This window comes from Suricata suricatta, chromosome 8 (genome assembly GCF_006229205.1).
Source record: "Suricata suricatta isolate VVHF042 chromosome 8, meerkat_22Aug2017_6uvM2_HiC, whole genome shotgun sequence".
In the NCBI taxonomy this organism is placed as follows: Eukaryota; Metazoa; Chordata; class Mammalia; order Carnivora; family Herpestidae; genus Suricata; species Suricata suricatta.
In genome coordinates, this window is record NC_043707.1 from 124,224,266 (window position 1) to 124,251,565 (window position 27,300).

The 27,300-nt window shown below is 52.8% G+C and overlaps 1 protein-coding gene across 1 annotated transcript; it reads right to left on the reverse strand.

Annotated features, from left to right (window-relative positions):
- Positions 1 to 1,458: 1,458 nt before the first annotated feature.
- On the reverse strand, positions 1,459 to 21,569 carry GRHL3 (grainyhead like transcription factor 3). The gene is made up of 8 exons (XM_029945873.1): positions 21,517 to 21,569; positions 9,446 to 9,632; positions 6,412 to 6,473; positions 4,632 to 4,977; positions 4,316 to 4,389; positions 3,226 to 3,379; positions 2,906 to 3,017; positions 1,459 to 1,571 (listed from the first exon to the last, which is right to left on the reverse strand). The coding sequence occupies exons 1-8, from the start codon at positions 21,531 to 21,533 to the stop codon at positions 1,459 to 1,461; spliced, it is 1,065 nt and encodes a 354-aa protein (XP_029801733.1). The 5' UTR covers positions 21,534 to 21,569.
- Positions 21,570 to 27,300: the final 5,731 nt, after the last annotated feature.

Below are 27,300 nucleotides of genomic sequence, written 5' to 3' on the forward strand. Positions count from 1 at the left end.
TGGCCACTGTTCTTTTTTTTTTTAATTTTTTTTAATGTTTTATTTATTTTTGGTACAAAGAGAGACAGAGCATGAGAGGGGGAGGGGCAGAGAGAGAAGGAGACACAGAACTGGAAGCAGGCTCCAGGCTCTGAGCTAGCTGTCAGCACAGAGCCTGACGCAGGGCTTGAACCCACGAAGGTGAGATCTGACCTGAGCCGAAGTCGGAGGCTTAACCGACTGAGCCACCCAGGTGCCCCTGGCCACTGTTCTTTGGGACACTTCCCTGGGAAATGATCCTGACCTGCACGGGTAGCGGTGGGGAGTGGCGCCAGAGCAGACCCCCTTCTTTCCTGGGCGGTGCGCATGCCTGACATACCTCACCCTCGGCCCACGAGGCCCTAATGCAGCGCCCACCCAGCTCACACCCGAGAAAGACCTGAGCCTGGGGGCTTAAGAGGCTGTGAGAAAACCCCAACCGAAACCCACCTCTCCCTTCCTACGAAACTCTTTCCCCACCTCCCTGGCCTGGAGCCCCAGCCCCTCCTCCAGCCCTTGGCATCTGTTTGAATAATAATCCCTCCCGGTTATGCCTCCTTTTGTGTTTTCAGAGCCCCTTCAGCTCCATTTTCTCCAGGCAGCCTGGACGGCTCCCCGAGGCAAACCAGGAGACAGGACCCAGCTCCCCCACTTGTCTAGGCCGGAAATGCTCTTGCTGGGAGCTGGACGCACCCCTGGACTGAGGGTAGGCCTGGCCCAAGGAGGCAAAGGGACAGGCCCAAGGTCACCCAGCCCCTGCCAGTCAGCCTAGTGCCCTTTCCACAATGCTGGCTCTGCATACAGAAAACCAGGGCACAGAGAGGCCCAGAAGCACGCGGCAAGTTGGCCTTAGGCACCAAGTGGCGGGAATGAAACCATCACCAGAGGCTCCATCGTCAGGGCTCTCCGATGGGCGGGCACCGTGCCCGGCTCTCAGACAGGCATGAGCCCACGGAAGGAGCCCCCACCACAGCCCCAGGAGGTGGCCTGCCGCTGCCTCCTCGTGGACTCCGGAAGCCACGTGACGGACTTCAGCCTCCTCTACCAGACTCCAAAGCGTGTCTCCTGCCACACTGCCGGCCTGTGAGGCAGGGAAGCTGGGGTCCTCGGTCACTTGCCCTATGACCTCACTTCTCCCATCTGGCAAATGGGTGGATCGGATTCATGACAACAGCCACTGCTTATGGGCCAGACTGTGCTCTACCTTTGACTCTGTCACGTAATCCTCCCCCCATCCTCTCAGCTGCTGCTGCAGCTGCACCCCCATGTTATGGCCGAGGCTCTGGTCCAAGGTCACAGCCGGATGTGGGCCTAGCCATTCTGGCCTTATAGCGCGGGCTTCTCTGCAGCTCTGTGCCCTCCTCCCACGTGGGCGCCCCCGTCAGAGCAGCTGCCACAGTCCCAGGTCCCCACTGGGGACTCGTGGGTGAGCCAGGCCCGTCACAGCCGCGCACTGACCTTGGCCTCCTCGTTGACATTCCACACGAAGGACAGCGCGTTATAGGCCACCTCCTCGATGTGCTGCACGGTGTTGAAGTTTTCCTTGCAGTCAGCTGCAACCACAGGAGACCAGGAGCGTCAGGAGGAAAGGGGTCTGGGGACATGGCGGGAGGTATTCGTGTCCCCTCCCCCTGGAATCATCCTTCAGTGGGGGGGAGGGGGCAGGGGAGGGTTGGGAGGGTCGCTGACTGATTGTTGTGCCCTGAGTTACAGGTGCAAAAGCCAAGGTCCAACCTGAGAAGCAGATTTGCCCAAACCCCACAGAGAATCCCTAACTTTGCCAACGAGGCCCAGGCCCGTTTCAGGGCGGGGGCTACAGTCGGCCTGGGACTGTGGTTGAGGAGCTCTCCCAGATACGGCACTGGCACGCGTGCTACGAGCCGTGCCCGTGGTAGTCGCCGCGGCAGCGAGCAGTCGTGCCGGGGCCGCGCGCATTGAACAAAGGCGGAACCACCACCGCTATTGAGCACGTCAGTGTGCAAGGCCTCAGTCGGTCCTCGCACTGATGCTGTGCGCATTCAGTGAACGCATGCAGAAACTGAAGCTCAGAGAAGTCTGGTCACTTGGCCAGGGCCACACAGCTAAAACGTAAATAAATAAAGGGCACAGCAAGGACCGGAGCTCAGCTTTAGTCCCAGAATGCAGGCTCCTACCCACTTGTTGGGTAGCCTCTCCAATAAGTCACAGAATCGTCCCTCTTTACATCATGTTCTCCAGTATATGGGGCTCCGAGGCCGAAGAAAGAGCACCGCGGGCAGGCAGGCGGGCAGCAGGCCCCTTACTCCATTTGACAGTTGAAGAAACTGAGGCTCAGAAAGGGAAGGTGACCCGGGTCACACAGTCAGGAGAAGAGTGATAGAGCCAGAACCTTGATGCCCGAGGATGGACTGTGCCTCGTACATGTCCCATCCTGGGGCCTGGGACAGGGGTGAGGTGGCACCTCGTGCCCCTTCCCTATGCCCCCTGGCTGCTGACAGAGCCGAGGTCCCCACTCCCAGAGCAGAACTCAGTCACTGCCGCCTGCTCTGTTGTCTGATGCATCTGTGTCTCCGTTGGTTAAGCCCCCGGTGGGGACAAGCAGGCCAGCACCCCAGGGGTCTATTTATCCAACACTGTTTACCCCAAAGCAACACAGAAAGGCCACTGCCTGCAGCCAACAGACGCAAATGCCTGCAAACCCCACAGTGTATGACCTGGGGACGGGAGGGTGGGGACTGGGGTCAGAGGGAAGTCCTGCAGAGGCCACAGAGGGCTGGGGGAAAGGGCACTTCAAGACCTGATGGTGTGTGTGTGCAAGTGAGAGAGAGAGACAGAGAGACAGAGAGACAGAGACAGTGAAGTTGAGGGGGGAGCGGGGTGGGGGGACAGGGTGGGGGCGGGCTCTCACCCACGTCGATGACGCGCTGCTTGGCAGTGGGCTGCCGGGAATGCCAGTGCCTCCAGAACCGCAGCTGCTCCGCCGGCACTTTCTCGTTGTCGAAGACCACCATCACCACACTCTGCGGGCACAGGCGGCCGCCGTGACCCCACGCCTCAGGAGAGGCCCACGCGGTCCCTGAGCCTTCCCAGAGCCCTGGTCCGGTGCCCCTGCCCTTTTGCCTCAGTCTCCCCTACTTGTGGCAAGGGACAGCTATCCCGGGGTCCTTGTCACGCAGGGTTGGCCCAACCATCCTACCCCCTTCCCAAGTTGCCCCGGTGACAACATACCTTGACCTTGTTGGAGGACAAGGCGAGGCCTTTGCTGCCCGCCGGGGTCCGCAGCGTGATCGGGTAGAACTGGCCCTTGTTGAGGTAGGCCATTGGCGACTCCCCCGACTTGATGTGGATGGCCTTGGGGGAGCCCAGGGTGTACTCAAAGTCACTGCGGGGAGGACAGGGGGAGCACGTGGGGCTGGGCTCCCAGGCAGGGGTGGCCCGGAGGGCAGCGGGGCAGGAAGCCTGAGGCTGTGCGAGGGATTTGCTGTGTGACCTAGTCCATCACACTACCTCCCCGGGCCTCAGTTTCCACACTTTTGGTTTCTTTCCCTCCTTCTTTCCTCTTTCTTTTTTTTCCTCTCTCTCCCTCCCTCTCTCTCTCTGCCTCCCTCCCTCCCTCTTTTTTAGATTATTTTTATTTTAAATTTTTTATTTTTAAGTAAACTCTATACCCAACATATGGCTCAAACTCACAACCCTGAGGTCAAGAGTTGCATGCTCTACCAACTGAGCCAGCCAGGCACCCCTGGAGTTTCTATTTAGTGGTTTCCTTGAACCACAATCCTGCTGAGTAACAAATAACGGACACCAGAGAGACTCCTGAGGGTGACAAAGCCATAACGGAGACTAAGGGCAACAGGACCTTAGTTTTTTTGCTTGTTTGTTTTTGTTTTTAATGTTTATTTATTTTTGAGAGAGAGAGGGGGTTGCCTTGTGAGTACAAGCAGGGGAGGGGCAGAGATGGGGGGACAGAGGATCCAAAGCAGGCTCTGTGCTGACAACGGAGAACCTAATGTGGGGCTTGAACCCACAAACCATGAGGTCATGACCTGAACCAAAGTCAGATCCCTTATCAGAATGAGCCACCCAAATGCCCCAGAATCAGGTTTTTTAAACTCTGTTAAAAAAATCACAGTTTTTAAAACTCTGTTTCCTTGTCAGCCCAGGAAACAAATGGAGAAATCAGTCTCTCTCCTTTCCTGTGCCTTCACACCCCTCTTCTCATTCACTGACGATGGCTGCTCTCCGGACAGTATGAGGCCCTGTCTGTAGCCCCCTGCCTACTGCCCAAGTGGCCAAGGTTCCAGAGTGGCTGACTTACCTCTTGGGGCTGGGATAGTCTTCTGGACAGGGGGGTTCTGGGGACGTTTTCAGGATATCTGGGAAGAGCAGTGACTGCAGAGAAACACAACGCAGAGAGAATAAATGGCCACATTCCGGCTGCTGGGGCCGCATCCCAGGACTGTTCCATACAGCTGTGCAGGTTGTTTAGTGCACAACCGGAACAACAGTACATGGCAAACCTGCCTCTGCTCTAGGACTTTTTATCCCGTGGATTCCAAACCTCTGACCTCCCCTTCTGCACATGCACGCACACATCCAGGGTTACTGTGAGGAGCAAGGGGGCAGGCCCTCACCTCCTGTGGGTCATCTTTGAAGGTGCTGTCAGGCTGCCAGCGCGGGGTCGGAGGCACCCCATGAATGCTTTCGAACAGGGAGCTGAGGGAGCTGTTATCATACACCTCACTGGGGGGCAGCAGGTAGCTGTCCACGGGGCCAGCTTCCAGCTTGCTGGGGCCGGCGGGGAGGGGCGCGGTTTTGCCCGGGGCGGGCGCGGCCCCCTCCAAGCTCATCAGGTTGTTCTTCCTGAGCACATCCGGGTACTCTGGGGTGCCAGTCACGTTCTCGGTCAGGAATTTCATGAGATGCGTGGGACTTTCAAGGGGAGCGAGGTCCGTCTCATAGTCCATGCCGTGGTAGTACCTGGGGAGAGAGGCGGGCTGGGTGAGGGCCCCGCTTCCCGCTGAGGGGCAAGGGGACCCTTGGCTCGACTGGAGGGGGAACACCATGCTGACGCACTGACCTTCCTCCAGGACCTTCCCGACATGCATGGAGCGAGACATTAACGGGCCCCTTTAGTCGCGGGGAGGGGCAAGGAGGAGGGTGTCAAAAGAGGGAACCAAGTACAGGCTCGGGGTCGAGGGGAAAACCGCTGCTTTATCTTTTACGGTACTCGGTGATTTTATGAACCGACGCGAAGTAACTGCTTGAGCTAAGGCCGACCCTACTCAGTGATTTTAGAAGACTGACATTGGATTTATTTCTTATCCAGAGTCACATGTCTCCACTTTAAAACCATTGTATTGCGTCATCAATACAATATGTGTGTCGGGGTCGGTGGTGTATATTTTCGAGAACAGTTAAAATATGTTCAGAAAAAGGTCTCGAAGGACATGCGCCAAACTGTTAAGGGGGCAGGGGAGCAGGAGTACAGGAAACTTACTTTCTACTTTACACATTTCTACAGAATTTGAATATTTTATAACAGGTATGACTCTTGTAATCAGAAAAACTAACAACATTAAAATAAAATTCGTTTTCAGAAAAGTCTCACGCACCAAACCCTACTGTCCCCAGCATGGCGGGGCCCTGAGCCAGAGGCATGAGCGGTAAAGCCTGCCTTAGCAGTTTGGATTTTCTGGAAGGCAGACAGAAGCCCAGAACGTTTCCCAGCAGAGGCCCTACGTGGGGCAGAGGGATGGCGGGAGAGGCAGGTGGGGGGCGGGGCGGAGTAGAGAAAGGGCAGGGTCCTTCCTAGTGCCCATCTAGCCACGAGCATGGCCTGGGCTGCCTTCCACGGGGAGAGGAACATGAGTGCCAGGCAGAGCCCCAAGGGAGCCAGAGGAAAGAAGTACCTGAACCCACCCCCAGGCCAGGTCTCCCTTCCCAGGAGGCTGCAGCAGGGGTTTGGAGCTAGGACAGAAAAGCTGCCTTCAGGGCTTGTTCCCCCCCTGCCCCCACAATGGCTTTGAAGTTTGTTTTCTGTAAGCTCCAGCTCACTGGCCTGCAGGCTGTGTGTGTGTGTGTGTGTGTGTGTGTGTGTGTGTGTGTATTCAAGCAGCCTCTCTTTACGCCGTGGTGGTAGGCCCTGGTCTCTTTTACCTTCATATGCTCCTTCACCATGAAAAATATTTTAAAATACCTTTTACAATTATATTGGTATAAAAATACATATAATCTAGGTTGGATTACAAACATTGTTTTCTTCTGATTTTAAAATAAATTCTAACAGGTTCATGGGCCCCTATGAGTCCCATGGGTCCTAGGCACTGGGCCCTCTGTGCCTGATGGATGAGACCCCAGAGGTGGAGGTGGGGAGGGGGAAAGGCGCAGAGACGGGAGCTGGGCGAGCCTCACCTCTTTCCTTGGTCATTCCGGCCCCCAGTGCTGGAGGACAGTACCCGCTTCTCCTTGGGGCCCTGAGAGGAGAGGAAAGAGGCATTTATGCATTTACGGTAGGACCAACCCCCTCCAGCAGACTCGGCCAGACACGGGGGAGCTACCTTGGCCACTGGGAGAAGTCGTTCGAGTTGGCAGGCCATCATTTAGTCTGAGCCCCAAGCTAGAGAAGAAGTACCCCCAAGATTAGCAGTCACGCACCACGGAATTTGGAGTCGGGCAGATCTGGGTTAAGTTCTGACTTTGCCACGCCAAAGTGCTGCCCGACTCTAGATAAGTGACTGCACCTTCCCGAGACTCAGTTTCTTCGTCCGGCAAGTGGGGGATTATAATGCCTACGTCAAGGGGATTGTGAAGATTTATTAATAAAAATAATGCTTACTTTTTAAAAAAGATCTGATTGATTGATTTATAAATGTTCACTTTTGAGGGAGAGCAAGCGGGAGAGGGGCAGAGAAGGCAGGAGGCAGAGAATCCCAAGCAGGCTCCATGCTGTCAGCGCAGAGCCCGACGTAGGATTTGAACTCACAAACTGTGAGATCATGACCTGAGCTGAAATCAAGAGTCAGATGCTTAACTGACTGAGCCACTCAGGGGCCCCTTAAGATTTTACTTTTAAGTAATCTCTACATCCAACATTGGGCTCAAACTCACAGCCCCAAGATCAAGAGGTACGTGCCCTACTGACTGACTGAGCCCGCAGGTGCCCTTTGGTTGCAGTTTTCCAGTAAAGTCCTTCTTGTGTGCTGGGCCCTGTGTTACGCACCTTCTATGTGATCTCTGATTTAACCCCTACAACCACTCTGTGATAGCTACTGATGTTATCTCCAGTATGCGGATGAGGAAACTGAGGCCCAGAGAGGCTCTGTTGCCTTCGTGGCTATGAGCGTGGACTCTGGATGATCCAGATTTCTTGGGTTCAATTCCTAGATAGGCCATAGACTGGCTGTGTAACCTTGGGCAAGTCCCTTAACCTCTCTGTACCTCATCTGTAAGACAAGGATAATAATAGCAACATCAACCACAGACATTGGTGCGTTTGTTTAGACCAGCACTTAGCATATGGAGCACACTATATAAATGTTATTTTAGTGATTATAATTGTAAGATCGTTGCATCTTTGAGCAGCCAGGTCACTTTGACCTCTGGCTAATAAAGCCATAACCAGGTCTCCGACCCAGCCTAGTGACTCCAGTGCCTGGGCTCTTACTCACACCCCATGGGACAGCATGAGGGAAGGCGCCTGGCACAGTGCCTGGCATTCAGTAAGAAAGGATACACTGTCACCTTTAGAAGGATACTGCCCGAAACCACACTGCTAGTCTGTGGCCAGACCAGGACTCCAAGTCCCAACTCAGGGCCCTCTTCACATCCTGACACCCTGTCCTCATTATCCACGGGGCTGTTCTGAAGCCGGAAGGCTCTGAAATGGGGAGGAAGTGTAGGTGTGCCTCTGAGGGGTCCCCTGCACAGCCCGTCCCCACCATTTCGGCCCTGGGAATGGTCCTTTGCCCAGGGTGATGGTGCTGGATTTCACCTTATGGCCCAACCTCCAGCTGTAAATCCGAGGCTGCGTTTAAATCCAGGCCTAGGATTCAGGCCCCCACCCGTCTCCTGTCTGAGGCAGTCAATTCAAATTTCTTTTCCATCGGCTTGTGCTGGATGCTATCAGGACACTGCTGGCCTGCTGGGGAGCAAGTCTGCTAGGGTAACCACCCCACCGCAGGCAGAGTGAGAGCCGGAGAGAAAACTGGGGGCCTTCTCGTATCTGGGGCCACACTCTCTATCCTTGGTCTGTGAGTTTACATCGAGAGTTTGCCTTTCCCCTTGGGGCAAGGTGGATAAAATATGTCGTGGGTCAGTAAATTTGAGGGCTTATTTTCAAAGTGGCTTTAAATCTTCAAGTTCAAAGCCAGTTATCTCGATAATTGGCTGTCGAGGTTTCCCATTCTCAAATCTGGGCAGGTGTCTTGGAGCGATCCCCCAGCCTAGGGAAAGTAAGAGAGTTCGCTGTCATGGGACAATTGGGACAGATGGGTAGGGGCGGCTTGGAGCACTGCGTCGGATTCGTGGGCCCCGCGCACCCCCGGTGAGAATGCACCCCCGGTGAGAATGTCTGGCGCAGGCAGTGGAAGCGAGACCACCGGGTTCTGCACTTGTTATTGCCAGCTACTCCAAGCCCACTGCCAGGGCGGGGAAGGCCCGATTCCTCTTCTCAGGAGCTGACAGTCTCCCAGAGGGTCAAGGCCCAGGACCCCGGAAACAGTCAGAGAACAATAAAGACCGTCCGTCAGGGGTGTTAAATCAAACAGAATGGCAGCAAGGGGAGGAAGGACAGTCAGACACTCGGGAGGGGGTGGGGGTGGGGGGCGATGTGGCAGGAGAGCTTCCCAGTGACAGTGGCCTTGGGGAGAAAAGGAAATGGTTCCAGGGCAGAGGCACATTCTAGGTGGTAAGGCTGGGACAGGCGGGTGGGGATGACAGGGCAGCTGGGACGACCTAGGGCAGGGGCAGAGCGAGGACGGGGGCCAGGGTGTTGCCGGGGTGGTGTGTGTGCGGCCTGGGCACTGATCCGCTCCATCGGCACACACAGAGCACGGTGTGAGTGGCAAGTGGTATGGGGTGCCGAGGACTCATCACACATGGTTCCTGCCTTCGAGAGCTCGGTCATGGGGCCGATAAAGAAATAAAGGCATAAATAATAAAGTTTCTAAAGACAGAGTCGAGGGTAATGATGGTTGTTGCTGAGGGAACCCAGAGGCACGAGTGGGAGACCCAAGAAAGCCTCCCCGTTCCCAGAGAATGAGTTGAGATGACCTTGAAGCTGAGACCCAGAGCTAAGAGTAGGGTCTAGTCAGGGGCAGGGGGAGGGGGCCAGGCGGAGGGAACAGCATCTGCAAAGACCCAGAGGAGAGAAAGCACACAGTGGGGGCCTGGGGGAGGGCTGCTGGGCCGTGGGTCAGGGGGACATGCCCAGGGCGGGTGAACGTACCATGTAGTAGTCGTAGAGGAAGCTCAGGGCCGCAACGCTGTCGTCGTCCCCGTTAACCCTCATCATGGCCTTGGTGGCTGCCGTCAGGGGGTTCTCCAGGTAGGTCTTCCAGGCCTCGTCCTCAGTAGTGTACGGGAACTTCTGGAAGCTGACTGGGTCGTTCTTTAGCAGTCGCACGGACCTGAAACTGGAAGGCAGGTAAGGAAGGTCAAATTCAGGCTGTCCCAGAAGAAGGTCCACAGATGGGCAGCCCAGGAATTCAGGGAATTCTGCCTTGAGAACCTGGAACCGTTTCTTCTGCCACCGTTGGCAGCCTGGGGGAGCAGCAGGCACCCTGCACTCGGGAGCTGGAGGCTGTTGGTCAATATCAAATGTTGCCCCGCAGAGGCTGTAGACCTGGGGCTCCAGTTCCCTCATCTGCAGCATGAACACCATCATCCCAACCCTGCAAAACTTCAGAGAGGATTCAGCACCATGTGTCCATGGGGGACTTGGCATTAGAAGCATAGGAAACCGACAAGCTGCACAGAGCAAAATTTCCAGACAGCCCAGCACGAGTTCTTCTGAAGAAGTTCCCTGCCAGACCGTGAAACACACAGAAGGCTGGCGATGGTTGCAAGTTAGGGAGCGTGGCAAGGAACAGAGAGAGCAGGGCGAGGAAACTGTGGGCAGAACCTGGTCTCGGGAAAGTAGCCCTTCAGACCAAGGTTGATTGCCGTGGCCCGAGCAGCTGCTGCGACGCCAGGGACCGGAGGGCAATGCGGTGGGGCACACAGGAGGAGACAGAACCCAGCAGGGCTGAGGACTCAGACCACATACAAGGCATGTGCCCCAAGAGACGAGCCACAGGGGCTCAAAGGCTTTTTGGAGAAAGCAGAACATTCTAGCAAGGGGCACTCACACTGCAGACAGATCACACAGAAGAGCCAATGGAAGGGCCATGGAGACAGAGACATGATACAGAATGATGATGAAGATGATTAAAATGATTCTCTAATCTTTACTGAGCGTTGACCGTGGCTTAGGCGCTGTGCTAAGCACTTTCTATGGGTTCTCTCGCTTGATTCTCTCAAGAACCCTGTAAGGCAGGTGCTATCAGTGTCCCTAGTTTAGAGACAGGAAACTGAATCTCAGAGAAGTTAAGGGACTCCCTCAAGCTGCTGTTAGTGAGGGGCCTCGAGGGCAAATGATGCTGCTGTAACACAGGATAGTGTTCTCAAACCTTAGCAGCATCCCATCCGAATGACCTGGGAGTTTCTGATTCAGGAAGTCTGGGGCAGCTGGGAATCTGCATTTCTAACCAGTTCCCTGGTAATGCTGACATCCTCAGTCTGGGGACCACCCTTAGAGAGTCATGGTTGTAAAACGTGTTCTTTATGGTGAGCCAAGGCATAGACGGGTGGGAAAGTTCCAGTGTGTCCGTTTTAGAGCAATGAGTGTGTGGAGAGTGGTAGGCGAGAGGCAGGAGCCACTCGGTCAGGAAAAGGGAGCCCCAGCGATGGAGTGGGCACTGACTGGTCTCCGGTGCCCCCTTCCTAGGTGAGCCTCACAGACCCTCTCCCATTAGGGACACAGCACAGCCCTGGCTGCCATCTCCCATTGTGTGCATGAGCACTTTCCACTCCTGAGCTCCGCTCCTTATGAGAACACTACCGGGTAAGGATCGTTTGCTTTGTTTTACAGAGGAGGACACCTGAGGCTTGGAAGAGGTAAGAGAATGCCCAGGACGCTGCAGCTAGTTCACGACACAACAAGGATTTGAACCCAGGCCTGTCTGACACCAACGTCGTGAACTTTCCAGTAAGCTGTGCTGCTTTACCACTCTCAAGAGGGCAATCGAGGCCACAGCAGAAAGCAGTTTAGGGGTTCAAGCGCCGCGGCAGACCAACAGGTGGGCAAGGCCCCTCACACTTATGTCTCGGGACGTGGCCCTCCTGCTGCCCTGCAGCTCGGGCCTGCATTCCCAGACACAGAGTGGCAACAGCGGGCAGACCACACCCAGGCGGCCAGGGGGCGGGGGGGCATGGGGGCTGCTCATCCAGGACGCAGTGTCTCACATCCCCCTGGGCCCCAGGGTGGAGGACACTGGGCTCTGAGAGGGAGGGAGAGCTGTCACACAGGAAAGAGAAATGACAGAAACCTTCCTGCTCTAGGGGTGCAGAAAGGGAGGCACACCCCGAGTTTCTGTTACAATAAATCAAGGACATTAAGACGGAGAAGTGAGAAGTAGGCCCCTCCTAGCTGCCTCCTGGGCCCGGGGTTAGGAGAACTTAGAGAGCAGCCCCAGGTGGCTGGCCCTGGCCCCTCCCAGCCTCAGGCTGAAGGGAACTCCCACACTAAAGGGACGGGAGAAGCAGGGAAAGGCCTGGGGGTGCCCTCCCTCCACATCAGCTGGGACCCGCGTGCTTCGCGCTGTCCCTCTTTTGTAAGATGAGTCTAATAAAAGCATCCACCATATAGGATTATCAGAATTGAGTGCCTTGTCACACAAAGAAAGATCAGAACTGACCCTGGCCCATAACAAGTGTTTCATATATGAGAGCAGGTCTTGTGCTCCAGACCCAGCTTGGAGCCAGACATCAAGGGGCTGCAAAGTGGTACAAGGCATGGTCACGCTCTAAGTCAGAGGCAGAGCTGGGCCTAAAGCCCCAGTTTGTGGACTCGAGTGGAATGACTATTTTCAGCTATGATGAGCTATTAGTTATCTTATCCTGTTTAAAAATCCAAGTTCAGGGGTGCCTGGGTGGCTTAGTTGGTAAAGTGTCCGGCTGTGGCTCAGGTCATGATCTCATGGTTCGTGGGTTCAAGCCCCACATTGAGCTCTGTGCTGACAGCTCAGAGCCTGGAGCCTGTCTTCAAATTCTGTGTCTCCCTCTCTCTCTGACCCTCCCCTACTCCCGCTCTCTCTCTCTCAAAAATAAATACAACATTAAAAAAATTTTTTTTTAATCCAAGTTCAGAAGACAGCAATAAAGTCCAATCAGGAAGAAAAGATCAGTATCTGTTGTTATTCTGGGAGACCTTTCTGGCCTAAGAGGGCTCCAGTCCATCTTGCTGGGACCCCCAGTCTGAGTCCTTGCTACCAGTGGCTGTCATACCTTAAGGGTTTACCACAGGCAGACACTAGGCTGGTTTTCTGCACTCTCTCATTGACTCTGCAATAGCCCTAGAGACTGGGAATGGGGAAATGGACACTCAAACAGGTAATGTTACCTGCTCAAGGTCACTCAGCTAGCAGGTGGTGGAAGCTCAGCCTGAACTTGGACCTGCCAGACTCCAAGATGTTCTGTACCCCATGCTCATCTCCTACCAGGATACCATTCTTATTCTGGAAACTCCCCTCCTCTGCAATACATTGAACTAATGGTCCACTGGCAGACAGGAAAGGATTTTCCACCCACACGAGGCAGGAGAGACTGAGCAAGAAAGTGAGATGACTGGAAGTTTCTGGCCAGGAGCTGGGAGCCCTGGTGTCTTCATCCCCATGCCTGCTCATGTTACGAGTCAACGCCATGTCCCAAGACTAAGCACTTGGCATCCAGAAAGTCTTGACTATGGATAAGACTGGCATTAACTTATGTGCCAAATCCTGAAATCCAAGAACGTCTGGTATCCTGTTCACTTACCACTGGAATTGACGATTGAGGGCCCAGTGGGTGAGGGATGTGAAGAGTTCCAAGCAGTGAGCCTTCCTTACAGGGGACAGGGCCAGAATAAGGAGGGGAGACAAGGTGTCTCCACCCTGTGCATTCGCCTTCCCATGGGCCTCCACCAACTCTCTGTTGGCCCAAGGCAGAGTGCCTCAGCTACGAGAAGGAGGAAGGAGAATGGGCGAGGCTGGGGTGGCAAGAGGACTGGCCCCGGGCAGCCATCTTGATGTCAGCGGATCTCTCCTGGGCACAGCACAGAAGAGCCCGGAGCACCATGGGAAGCAGCAGCACCAGAGTCATAACCTGACAGACCCAAGTCCACTGTGGGTCTTTGGGTAAGGCATTAGCCTCTCTTAGCCTATTTCCTCATCTGTTAGATGGGTCTACTGGCTGTCTTCTGTGTGCCCAGTGAGGACCTCTTCTAGGCCTTGGTGAATCAGCCAAGAACAAGACAGATAAGGCGCTGCTCCCATGGAACTTACGGTTTAATTGGGGGGGACGGACCATAAACAAGGAGTAAATGAGTTAATTTTAGTCAGTGATAAGCACTGTGAAGAAAATTAAAACACAGTCATGTGATGTAGTCACCAGGGGTGGCTACTTTAGAGTGGGGCCAATCTCATGGGCTGTTAGGAGAATTAAATGCATTAACGTAAGAAATGTGCTTAGCCTCGAGCCTGCCAGAGAATAATCACTCAGTAAATAATAGCCATCATCATCCCCATCATCATGGCCCCCCAAATGAGAGTAAAGGGGAGACTCTGCCTGAGGTTCTTAAATTAACATCTTCCCTAAGCCTCCTGTGAACAAGGTTCTGTGTCAAAAACAAAAGACAGTGTAATAACCCCTTGCCTTGACTTTCACGTTCATTATCTCATGGGGCCTCCCAACATACATCATGTGTTATTATCTCTACTTCACAAACCAGGAAACAGACGACAGAGATGTGAGGTGACCTGTCCCAGGGGACTGGTCAAGTGAGTTACAAAGCTAGCCCTCCTGGGATCTAACTCCACAACGAGTCACTTTCCACTGACCGCTAGTTTCCAAGAAGCGACACAGAAGAGAGGAAAAACCCAATAAATATGGGTGGCATCCATCCAACCATCCATCCCTCATCTTAACAAATATTTGTCGAGTAACAACTATGTGCCAGGCCTTGCACTGGGCAAGCCAGACAACGAAGTCATTCCTGCCACTGCGCAGGCTGCAGTTCAGGGGCAGGAAGACAGACAATGAAGAAAGCGATGAAGGAGAGGGAGAAGGAGGCTGACCTGCCGAAATTTGGGGGAGTAACTGGATGCTTTTAAGGGGGCTGGAGGAGAAAAGAGAGTGGGGAGAGAGGTGGGGAGGACTTTGGAACTTCCAGAGCAGAGGAGAAGACAGGATCAAAGGCTCCCAGAGCTTGTCCACCTACTGTGTGCCAGGTTTTTTGCATATGTTGCCTTGTTTCAAGGAAGGCCAGCCCACTGAGGAGGAAACTCAAGTCAGAGATTTGATAATTCCTCTCATTTGCATAGTGTATTATATTTTTCAACACGCTTCTCATACATTTGTCATCAGCTCTGATCCTGCAACGCCCCTGTAAAGTAGGGAGGGAACGGATGACTATCCCCCATGTGATAGCAGGAAAAGTTGAGCCACAGAGAGGGCCACTGGCTTGCCTAAGGCCACCCCGCTTGCAACTCATGACATTAAGCTTAGGACAGAGGTCTCTGGTTTCCAGCATCAAGAAGCTTCATGAGGCTGCCTCCACAGAGCCTCCCTGGTCTAGCTTCTCCTCCACTTGGGAGACGGTTGGATGTGAGATCAAGAGAGAGGAGTTTGGGCTTCTACCTGATAAGCCTCGCTTCCTGAGGTCCCCATCCCCAGGCTGCGGGGATGTGCAAGCTGCCCAAGCAGGGGTTCTCACGGGGGCAGGGCCTTGGCCCTGCAGCTCACTGGGCCCGCAGCTTGGGAGGGGTGTGGCACCAGCTGTTCCACACCCAGCCCGACGACGCTTAGCCTGTCTCGGCCACGCACCATTCTGGCCACCAGGATGGAGAAAGCCCAGGGTGACGACGTGGGGTTCATCCCAAGTCCTTTTGGGCTCGGAAAGCCCCCTGCTTCCTAGCTGAGAACCACTTGAAACTCCCAATGAGACTAAGTAAATGTGTCCCAGCCATTACTTGAGGACTTCTGGGTTCAGTCTAGGGTGCAAAGGGACTTCCAAACTCATCTCTCAGAGAAAGCGTGACTGCCTAAGGACACTTGGCACAGAGCAGGATTGAGATTTGAGTCTTTTAGCTTCCTATCTGGTACTGAGTCGAATAACTGCCCCATCTCAAAGCCATTTCAGTGATTCAGAGATGTAAGAGGAAGGACTCTTACTCAATTTTGGAGCAGGGAGAAGAAAACTCACTGCTGAAGGGTAGCCTCAATCCCCACCAAAGGAGGTGCCTGGCGCAGGATAAATCCAGGGAGCAGAGTCCCACTCCCCTCTGGCCCGAGGAGGAAGAGTCCCAGGGGCCACCTGAGCTGGGTGTTGACACCCAGGTACACCCAGTGACTTGCCAAACCCTGTCGTGAGACACCCAGCCTCCTCAGCAGTGATCAATCACACTCAGTAATTACCACAGGAAGGCCCTGCCCCTGCTGCTCACGGAGGAATCATTTTGCAGCCAGCCCCATGCACCGTGTTCCCGGGGCATGACGGGAGTGCTCCAGGGTTCTCGTGCTGGCCAGCGGCCCACCTGGTTTCTGGATGCACAGGGTGTGAAATGTGTCTTGTCACATGCTGGGGGCTCTTTGAGGGACCCTGGGGCATGGCTCTCTAGTGCCTCCACTTTGATTGAGGTAGCGTAAGCTCATGGCTATGGGGCAGCGGTGCGAGTCCGAGGTCTGCAGACCTGGATCTAGTTTCAGCTCAGCTCGTTTCTAGCTCTGTGACTTACTGCAACTTGACCTCTCTGTGCCTCAATTTTCTTACTTGTAAAAAGAGGGAGGAAGGAGAGTACTAGCCTCACAGAATTACTATGATGGCTACCGTGCACTTGAGGGCTTGGCAAGCACCAGGGGCTGGCCCAGAAATCTCTAGTCATTGTTTTCTTTCATCTTGACAGCTTTGTGAGGTACTGCTGTTGGAAAATGCAATGAGATAATGCGGGTAATCAGCAGAGTGCTGGCACATAATAATGTGAACTATTATTATTATTACTCACTTTGTAAGGTAGCCCCTGTCAAATTGCATGACTACTCACGGCCTCACCTCCTCCCCCCTGTAAATGGGACATCTCCTCTGAGCAGCAACAGGGGGCTTAAAGCTTGGAGATTCCCAGATAACGGGGGCAAGCACTGCCAGCTTCACCATCTGGCTTCCGGTGGCCAAGCTGAGGGTGGTCAGGCTCCAGCCAACGCTTCTAGTTGCACGTAAGTTAATGATGTGCCATTTTCTAATTATACCAGAAACTCGCTTTCTCCTCTTTGAAAACTTCTGCCCTCTATGGGAATTTTTCTTTCGTGCTGTGTTCTTCTCATTTCCTGTCCAATTTTCTTGTCTGCTCCCCCTTTTTTTTTTTAATTTGAGAGAGAGTATGTGAGCAGGGGAAAGGGGCAGAGAGAGAGAGAGAGAGAGAGAGAGAGAGAGAGAATCTTAAGCAGACTCCAGGCTCAGTGCAGAGCCCAACGCAGGGCTCGATCCCACAACCCTGGGATCATGACCTAAGCCAAAATCAAGAGTCAGACGCCCAAGCAACTGAGCCACCCAGGCACCCCTTTCTCCCTCTTTCAATTGAGATGTGAAAGAAACTAAAATCCACCTTTAAACCCAGGTGCCACATCCCTTCATTCATTCACACACTGATTCATCCAATAAACATTCACTGAGGGTTACTCTCTAATAGGCCCTGTGCTGGGTTCTAGGACACAAAGGTAAACACCACGCTGTCCCTGCCCTCAAAAGTTTCCAATTCTTGCTGCCCAGGTGCTCCACCCATCAGCAAAATAGCACCAAATATTGGTGAGATAATTTCCCTTCAGGACATCCACTAGGTCAGTTGTTCTGACTTTTCTAGAAGATGAAAGGAATGGAGGGAGGCAGCCAGGGTTATTTGCTCCATTTTGCAAATGCTGAATTCCCAAGAGGGGAAGGACAACAAGGGGAGGGAAAAGAACTGTTATTTAAAAGCATCGGGCCCTGTGCCTTTTCATTCTCGGACTCGACCTATGTGAGGGGGGTGGTTATCACCAATCTACACAGACATTAACGGACACCTAGGAAGGTTAAGGAGCTCAACTCAAAGTCACCTGGTCCATACATGGCAGCGCTGGGCTCAGACATGAGCGTGACCCCCTTAGCAACAAGCTCTCAGCTTGCTGACCCAGCAACTACGTGGCAGGTCAGGGGAGGCTCTGGGAACCTCCTGCCTCCCAATCCTCTGCCAGGTCTTCTAGGCCAATGGTTCTTAAACTTGAACATGCATCAGAATCGCCTGGAGGGCCTGTTAAAACACATATTGTTGAGCCCCACCCCCAGAATTTCTGATTCAGTAGGTCTAGGGTGAGGCTGAGAATTTGCATTTCTAACAAGTTCCCAGGTGGTGAAGATGATGATGCTGGTCCGGGAATCTCACTTCCAGAACATCAGTTTTAGGTGAACCAGTAACTCTGTCTCTGCAAAAAGAATGGCTCTCTGTCCTCCCCCTCCCCATTTCAAAAGTAACATGGGTGTGTAATACAGCAATATACAAAGATGTAAAACAGAAACATTGGAAGCAGAGACTAGAATTCACCTGCATGCCTCAACTAAAGAGATCACCAGTGTGAACAATTTGGCCAATCTCCTCTTTTTTCAAGATCTGTGCAGATAGGAAGCGGGGTGACCTACTGGTGTGGTGCATCCTTCTGGCCCCTCGGTTGAGAGGGGGTGAAGGTTCCAGCTCTTCCTTGAGATCTTGAGCAAGCCTGGGGCAAGCCTCAGCCCCTTCCTTGGCAAAACTGCACTTACACTTCCCTCCTCACTGGATTGTTGGGAGAGTTAAAGGAGATGGTGTATTTTCGCAGCACTGAGCGCCCTGTCTGCTGAGTGGGCGCTCGGTCAATGCTTGGCTGTTATTTTTGTTTTAACCAAAGGGAAAGCTTCCAGTAAGTCTGCTCTTCCTGTTTCAGCCCTGTGGCCCTTCCTCCCGCTCGTCCTTCCTCCGGCTCCTCTTCCTCTGCACGCACCCCCAACGCCCTCTCTGGCTCCAGGCACCTGACCCCGGGCCCAGGGGCTCTAACAAGCCGGGCAGCCAGTGCAGCCCGCAGGAGCCCCGGGAGCGTCCCGCACCCCGAGCCACGGCCGCCGTTAGGGTTGTCTCAGCCTCAGTCCGCCTGTTTTACAGGCCGAGCTTAATGAGGGCTTTTAACTTTTCATTCACCAGCAGCGTAACTCCGACTTTTAATAACACACCTTGTGCACGACAAAAATTTGCTCCTGGCAATCATGGTTTCGACCACAAAACCGCAGCGGGGGAGGCGTTCCTGGTTAACTCTTTCAGCGCTCCAGGCAGTCTGGAGCCTGGCGCTGCTGGAGATCAGATGGAGCGGCGACAGAGGCCCGCGGTCACCCACCGGGATGTCCCTTGTACCCCCCTCCCACGGGCAGTCCCGTCTCTCCAAGGCTTTGGGGAGGGAGAAGATTCTGGGCGGCAGTGGGGCTCCCAGTCCTAAGACTGAGCAAGGCTGTGGAGGGGAATCCTGGTGCGCCTGGCTCACTTCGCTGTCTCCTCCACTCGACAGACCTACTGTGTGCTGGTCACTTAAGCTCCTAACACCTCACTGCCTCCTGGGCGGGGTGCACCAGGCACACACGAGGCCCCGGGGCATCATTCTACTGGTGGCTCCAAATGGGCCGGAAGGACCCACAGCAACGGGGATAAGACCCTGGCGAGCGAGCACCTCCTGGCTTGGAGAGCCACGGCAGGGGCGGTGCGCAGGCGCCCACTGTGCTCCCGCGAGAGGAGCGCGCCAGGCCGTGACTTCCTGCGCCCCACGCTGCCCCAGGATCCCTTGCGGCGGCTCTAGCCCGGGGCGCCAGACAGCACAGGCTGGCGGCACCCGAGGCGGCCTGCGTTGGCCCGGAGGCTGGCAGACGCTCCCGCCGGGCGCTGGGCCGACCACATGAAAGGCTGCAGTGCTCCACCCGCCAGCTGCCTCCAGCAGGGTTCTATCTACGCCGCCATGCACCCCAGGATCCGGCCTTCTGGGTGCCTCCTTCCACCCGAGGCCTGCCCCGGGTCGGTGGCCCACACGCGGGAGGGAGCTCCTTGTACCCCCTGCCAGGTGGCCCAGGACAGCCCCTCTTGGACAGAGGAGGACACCGAGGGTGCAAGAGGAGAAGCAAATTCACCAGGATCCTGCGGTTGCCAAGTGGCAGAATTGATTCCCACGCAGACCCGCCTTTCCCCACCACCCCAAGTCCTAGCAAGATTTCATCACTGTGTCCGAGTTTGAGATGGACGCCAGGACCAGCCCTCCCAACCCAGCACTTTTGGGGGGAATTCGGCAGCCAAGCCTGTGGCCACAGCCGCACCAGCAGGGACTACTCAAAACTTGCAAGCCAAGCACCTGATCCGTCCCCCTTACGCCCCCACTTATCCGTTGTTAAGTGTAGCCCATCCCCCAGGCACTGAGGCTCCGTCCTTATCATCTCAAATGGTGGCTTCCGAGTCTGTCTGCAATTACTCTGCAGGCACAGGTTCCCCTTCCCCCACCCCAATCGATCAGAGAAGTGTCCTCTGTCAGCCAATCAGACTTCAACCCCAAATCATTAAGAAGGAGAAAATCAGTAAACCTTTTGGTTCAGGTATCCCAGCTTCAGGACACTTTACCCCCAAAGGGGCCCCAATGAGCAGATCGAAGTGTGGTAAAGACATACCAGAAGATTTTTGTTTGTTTGTGTTAGACGTGTGGAAAAATAAAAAGCAAGAGGTTCGTAAATACTCATCAGTTATTTCTCTATGAAGTAACAAGGGTATTATTAATTTGCTCCTTATCAGACTTTCAACCAATCACTTTTCTAAAGTGATTGGGTCCCTCAACAACTCCATGAGGTGGGTGCCATTATAGCGCCCACAATTTACACGTGAGACTCAGCGAGGTGGGAAGTGACTTGTGCAAGGTGGCACAGCTCATTAGTGACAGCTGGGATTTGAACCCAGCTGTTGCCTCCAGTGCCCCTGCTTTTATTCTAGTTGTCAACACTTTGTCAACCCCAGGGAATTTGTTCAAGTGAAATCTGATGCCCAGTCAGTGCACTATGAACAGAGTTAGCTAATGCAGGAGAAATCAAGAGCTAGTGGTATCGCGGAACACGGTCTGCAGTTAGGACCCACCCATTGCCCCCCTCGGGTCTCATGTCGTTAAAACAGTGTATTGAGTAGCTAGAAAAAATTATTGTTCAACCCTTGTCTCTGCCCACCCACCTCTGAGCATAGCAAGGAGGGTCTGTGTTTTCGAAGCCTGGCATCTGCCAGCTCCCTGAACCCAAACAAAAGCAGCCCAGAATCCCAGCCCCATCCCACCTTCTCTGAGGTCTAGACCCTAAGCAGGGGGTCAATGATGAAGGTCAGCATCAGCCAGTGGGGAGTCTAAATCCCAGATATGGGCAAGAAGGCACCGCATCCTGCCAGGCAATGGAGATGACCTCACTGAAAACCACACCTCAGCTTCTTCAGACTTAGAACTGCCTCTGAATAAAACCAACATTTTATGAATGCGTCTTCAGACCTTGGCTCTGTGCTTAGCATTTTATAGTTTTTATCACCTATAACTCTGTCAGGAATTTTACAAAACATTCTTGTACCCATTTTCTGGATGAAGTAAATGAAGCTCAGGAAAGTTGAATGACTTGCCCAAGATCACATACCCCATAAGGAGCAGAGTCTGGGTTTGAACCTAGGTCAGGCTGACTACAGAGGCCATATGTTTAAACACCACTCTGTACCCTTCCCACCTGGGACTGTTCCAACCCAACAAACAAGTCCCTTTAGAGAAACCCAGTTCTCTGCCTAAGACAGCTCTTAGAACTACCTCAAAGAAGTTCCTTTTGGCAAGAAGAGCGCCTAGATGGGATTGGAGCTGTCTGTTCTGAGTCCCTTTCAGAGTATTAGAAAGTGGTGCCACCAGCCTTCATGGCTTCAGTCCTGTGTTTCCCTATCTGGCTCGAAACTGCTCAGCAGAGAGAAAAAAAAAAAAAACACCTATTTTCCCAGGGAAACACTCAACTCTAGCTTGAGATGGGGCTTGCCTCAACACGTCAAAGTGAGATCGTCAGCCCATTCATTTACCCTTACAAATTGCCCTGTGAGTCCTGGCGCCGGCCTCCCTGCGCTTCCCCCTTCTGGAAACCCCAACGAGCCTCCACGCTCAGAGAGCGCCAGGCATCCACCGATGTTTACTCACTCAAGTTCATTCGACATCTTCTTGCTCCCAGGCTCCCAAGCTCAAATATGAAGACGGGCACCAGCACTGAGGCTCTGCTGACCGCTTGTCTCTAATTCTTGCCTGACACAGACATTCCCTGCCCAGGGAAGTGTTTGATTTATGTTGAGGTTTGAGTGTCGGGATTTTGCTGACAGGTAGGTTGTCGGCAGCGCTGGTGCTGATTGGCTGTGGGTACAGGTGCCGGCGACAGCAGGTATGCCTCAACAGGTGCAGCTGTTAACTCTTGGCCTGCCGCGTTGGGGGCGGAGCCAAGGGGGGCCGGCTGGGTGGAGCTGGCCAATTCCTTCCTAGGTGAGGGGGTGGAAGGTGGAGATGAGGGAGGAGAGAGGGAGGGGGAAAACTGTTGGAGAGAAGATAGCTAGAGGAAAAGTACAGGGACAGGTACTTGGCTAAAGGAAATCTCGATTTCTGTTTCTAGTTAGTATCCTGGATACTTGGGAATATCCCCCCAACTCCTTTGCCCCTTCCTCTACCCAGCATCACAGTTGCTGGGGAATTCTCAAAGGAGAGAGCTGATCTCCCCACCCCATGGTGGGGGTGGGGTGGGGGTCCTCTGTGTAAATTCCCTTTCTTGTTTTTTCACAGCTTTCCCCTTAACACAATAGTATGTTATTTTTGAATAATCTTACAGTTATTCAAGTGAGTTCTTTTGATTCTGACAGTAACTCTCTGTGGTTGATATTATTACTCCTCCCCCTTTCTTCCCAACAGACCTAACAGGTGAGGAAATGGAGGCTGGCAACATAAGTTGACTTGCCCAGGGGTAAAGCGAGTGAATGTCAGAGCCCAGATCTTAATCTTCAGTCATCTCCATGTCTGGCTGTCCCTTTGAGCCGAAGTCCGTGGCCTCAATTCGACAGACAAGTTATTGAGCACCTGCTATGTGCCAGGCCCTACTCTGGGTTCCGAGGAGACGGAGGCCAAGAAGCCAGGGCCACTGGCCTGGAGAAGTGTACAATGACAGTCTAGAGAGTGTGTGCATGTTGGTGGCACGGGGGCGGGAGATAGGGTGAGAGGCAGCCTTTTAGTTGGTGTGGCACAGATCTGAATCAGATATGAGCAAACCAGATACCTCTGGCCAGCACGGAAGGGATGGAAAAGTTGAAGTTCGCCACTTGGAAGCCTTAGCTGGCTGGTCATTTCACAGACTCTAATAAGTGCTTTATTCCTCATTGGAAACACAGGAGAAACCAGATACCCCTCAGACTCAGTAATTGTGGAATAATTGCCATCAGCTGCCTGTGTAAAGAACAAGGTTGATAAACCCAAAGGATCCACAAACACAATTAGAAGAATGTGAGAGCTGTTTTTAGAGCTTCTACCAGGATTAATTTGAAATTAAATCTAAGCCACAGATCTTGGTATCTGTTCCCCCCCCCCCACCTCTCTTTCTGTTCTCTGCCCACCCCCTCTTCCCTTTTAGCAAATTATCTCTTCGCTCTGTCTTCCTGGGAGCCTCACCTTGGCCCACTCCTTTCTCTCTCAGGGAAGGGTGTGGTTTCAGCTCCTCCTGCCAATATGATGGAGGTTTTCAGGGTAAAGTCAGAATCCAAAGGAGCCTTCTCAGGGTGAGGTCAGGCTTCTGAAGGAGGGGTCCTAGGTTAGAGAAATGTCACAGGTTGGTTTCTCACTGGAGCCTGTGTTGGTGGCAGGCAAGGGGGCCCTGACAAGTAACAGCAAATACTAATGGTAATTGCTAATAAAGCCATCAGCTCAAAGTAGGCCTTCCTGGTTGCCCTTCTTTTGGCCGGTGTTTCTTTGGTTTTTGTTTTTTGATTTTTTTAAACATTTATCTTTGAGACAGGCAGAGAAAGGGCACAAGCAGGGGAGGGGCAGAGAGAGAGGGAGTCTCAGAATCTGAAGCAGGCTCCAGGCTCTGAGCTGTCAGCGCAGAGCGCTATGCGGGGCTTGAACCCACGGACCTGAGCCAAAATTGGACACTCAACCAACGGAGCCACCCAGACCCCCGCCCCCCACCCCGGTCCGACAGCTGCGCTTGTTCACGTCAGCATTCAGTCAGTGTATCACACCACTTTGTCTCTCCGCAGCACTCTTAGAACTTCTGGATAGTTTACTAATTATATATTGTTTATCTCCTGTTCTTTCAGAATGTTAACTCCATTAGAGTGAAGACTTTGTCCTGTTCACTTTTGAATCTCCAGTGCCTACTACAGGGTCTGGCGGACAGTGGGTGCTCGGCATACCGAGTACGCCCTCACACACCTCGTCTCACTCCTTACAGGGCCCCTGTGAGATAGGCGCTTTGCTTGTCCTTGTTTTAGAGATGAGCAAACTGAGGCACACAGTGATTAAGTAAGTTCCTCCAGCTGCAGAGCTTAGAAGTGGTAGATAGAGCTGGAGCTGGGATTGATCCAAGAACAGAGCTGGCGTCCAGCCACTTCACAGATGTCACTGGTGGCAGGAGAGCCACTTGGTGCCAGCTGTAACCGCACAGCGCACTGCGGCCCAAAGGATGGCACACTTGTCTGCCCGCCTCCTGGGAGGCTGGGAGTTTCTGTCAACTGTGTTGCAACTTACAGGTGAAGGGCTGTGAAGGTGACTCATGCCGGCTGGGCTCCGAGGGGGGCCGGGATTCCAGTCGGCGTGTCTGTGCTCGCTGGACTTTTTGAAAATGGGTCCTCTCTCTCTCTCCTTCTGGATTTTGCCTCTTTAATCACACACACCCATCTGCAGAGATCAGCAGAGGCCCAAATCATGGGGCAGACGGGTTCTGTGTCTCCAAACATGGGCAGGCGCGCTGGGTGGGATGGAGACCATAGGCTAATGGTCTACGGTGGGTCGGGGGGGACCCCTCAGTGGAGCTGTGCCTCCCAGTCGTGAGGCGCCGGCTGCCTCAGACCTTCATTAAACGATCACAGATGCCAAGGTTTGAGAGAGACACTACCCAAGCTCTGCCCCCATTCTTTTCTCCTCCCATGTAGCCTGGGCATGGCCCAGGGCCAATCTGGGCTGGTGTCTCTTCCCCTTTATGGATTGGCCCACTTGGGTTTCTTGGCTGAGGAGACTGAAAACAGAGACCGGCCTATCACATGTGACATTGTGATTATTTTCACAACCGTACAAGCCAATAATGGTGGCTGCTATTTATTTCACGTTTGTATGTTGGAAACCCCATGCTAAGAGTTACCTGTGTCAGCTAATGGTATTGCTCTGACACTGACAGATCTGGGTTCGAATCCCAGCCCAACCTTGTGATATGTTGGTAAATTACTTATGCTTTTTGAGCCTCACTTTCCTCACCTGGGAAATAGGGGTACTGTGAGGGTTAAATGAGATAATGCACATCAGGTACCTTCTGCAGTGCCAGGCCTGGAGCACTCAGTAATTATTAGGAAGCCTTTGTTTTCTCATTTAATTCTCATGTAAATCTCCTGAAGAAGCTGCTACCTCATTTTACAGATGAAGAAGCTGACTCAGAGGAGTTCAGTGATTTCTCAAAAGTGAAAAGCTGAACTAAAAGAGCTCAGATCTGAACCCACATCTCTCTGCCTCCATTCTTGTAGAACTAGATTAAGTTAGGGATTGGCCTGGGTTCAGGTTCTGTCTGACCATTGGCCACTTCCTAGCTCTACAGCTGGGTACATTTCTTCTCTTGGAGCCTCTGAGTGAGACCAGATGAATGAGTCACTGCAAGGGAGGAGTTACGTGTGAAATCTAGAAAGGTTTCCTTTTCTAGATTACTTCTGGAAAAGTAATGTTCCTCTTTCAGACACTCTGACCTGCCCCCGGAGGACAGCTCAGTCCTTCCTCCCTCCTTCCCCGGTCCAGGCTTATCTCCAAAAGAGTGTGACACTTTTTACCTGTCGGGGAGAAGTAAAGGTTAGGACCATGGGTTAAGTACGTGCTAAGAGCAAGCGCTGGTTTGTTTGTCTGTAGAGGCTGTGGGCTGCACAATCACAGTGCTGTTTTACGGTACAAGACTTGAGCTATTGGACACGATGACCCTGCTAACAGCCCTTTTTTCCCCCTAACACATTAAGACTTCATGGTTTTCCAAAACTCAATGAAAATCTGTTGACCTACATAAAAATATGAAAGGATAAATTCCCAAATGTCAACAATACTTCTCTGTGGGTGCTAAAATGACAGAATTTTAATGTTTTCCCTATCTTCTCTTCCCTACCAAGTTTCTGCATGGATCTTGCATTGCTTTTCAACGAGACGTACTATACAAAGCCCTAGTTTTGTTTTGTTTTATAAGTATTTTTATTTTTTGAGGTAATCTCTGTGCTCAATGTGGGGCTTGAACTCATGACCCCAAGATCAAAGGCCGCACACCCTGCTGACCGAGCCAGTCAGGCGCCCCTACAGAACCCCCGGGTTTGTTTGTTTTTTAAGTTTATTTATTTTTTTTGAGAGAAAGAGAGAGAGAGAGAGAGCGCACAAGTAGGGGAGGAACCGAGAGAGAGGGAGCAAGTGAGAATCCCAAACAAGGCATAACACTGTCAGTGCAGAGCCTATGTGGGCCTTAAACTCACAAACTGTGAGATCATGACCTGAGCTGAAATCAAGAGTTTAATGCCTCCAGTTTTAATGCCCACTAAGTGGTCCTTCTATCCCCATTCTCCCTGGAGCAAAGGTGGAGACAAAGATAGTAAAAATTGGGGGTCCTTGCTTGGAGCTTGCCTGTGAAGTGGGTGAATGGGGAATGGGGGCCGCCCAGCTTGCAGGTTCCAAGCAGGGTGCTCGGGAATCGGTTCTAATCTTTGACTTCGTCAGACTTACCATTCCTTGGGCACTCACCCTACGTTACTTGCTTTCGATGCTTTATCCCATCCCTGCCTGTCAAATGCGGTCACATAATCCACCCCAGACAGACTTCACTCCTAGAGCACTGGCCAAGAGGATATCAACTCCAGAGTCAACTGCCTAAGGCCTTGGACGAGCTACTCTACTTCCTCATTACCTGAGTTTCCTCCTCAGTGAAATGATTGCTGCTTGGATTAAAGGAGATACTGTCCTTAGTATGTGCCACTGTCCCTGCACGTGCCGGGCACAGTTCTAGGTGCCTTGTGCGCAAATCATGTCATTCCCTGGAGTCCTGTGAAGCAGTTGTCATAATTATCCCCATTTGGCAGAAGAGAAACAGCTCTGAGGGGTGAGGGACCTCATCTAGGGTCACCTGGCTGTCTACCTAGTGACAGAATGAGACCAGTATCTCCCTGACCTCAAAGCCTTGGAAACCATCATTTCAGCCTCCTGAGTGCTTCTTTGGAATAAAGCCTTGGATGGATGAATGCGTGGAAGGAAGAAGGGAAGAAGAGAAGAAAGAAAGAAAAGGGGGGTGGTTGATAGGATTTGTAAGCAGGAAGGATTTATAAGATTCTGGGCTGCCGAAACCATACAAGGAAAAATACATCTTATGTGGCCCCTGTCCCAGGTCTCAACATAAGTGTTCAATACATATTCATTGAATAAATGAAAAACTGGATGACCATGTGGAATGTACAGAAGCTAGTTGACATTCTGGGCAAATCGGCTGTTGCCTTCTATCTCTAACCCCCAGGGAAGGCTTCCAAAGTTTGAGTCGTTACACTTCCTCTTATTAGCATATACCTTTGGACTAGTGACTCATTTCTGGAAGTTTCAGTTTCCCCATCATCCCTCAATGGGGTTGATTTCAAAATTAAGTTAAATAAGATCTCAATGGAAAGCCAGTGGCAAAGAGTAGGTACCTAATAAGAGACAGCCGGGGTTATAGGTGGGCACGAAGCTTAGGAA

Coding starts and splice junctions, on each gene's coding strand:
- GRHL3 (XM_029945873.1), bottom strand. Junction 6,474..9,445: donor TCCTCTACGACTACTACATG/GTACGTTCACCC, acceptor CTCTCCTCTCAG/GGCCCCAAGGAGAAGCGGGT. Junction 3,380..4,315: donor GACTATCCCAGCCCCAAGAG/GTAAGTCAGCCA, acceptor TCCTCCCCGCAG/TGACTTTGAGTACACCCTGG.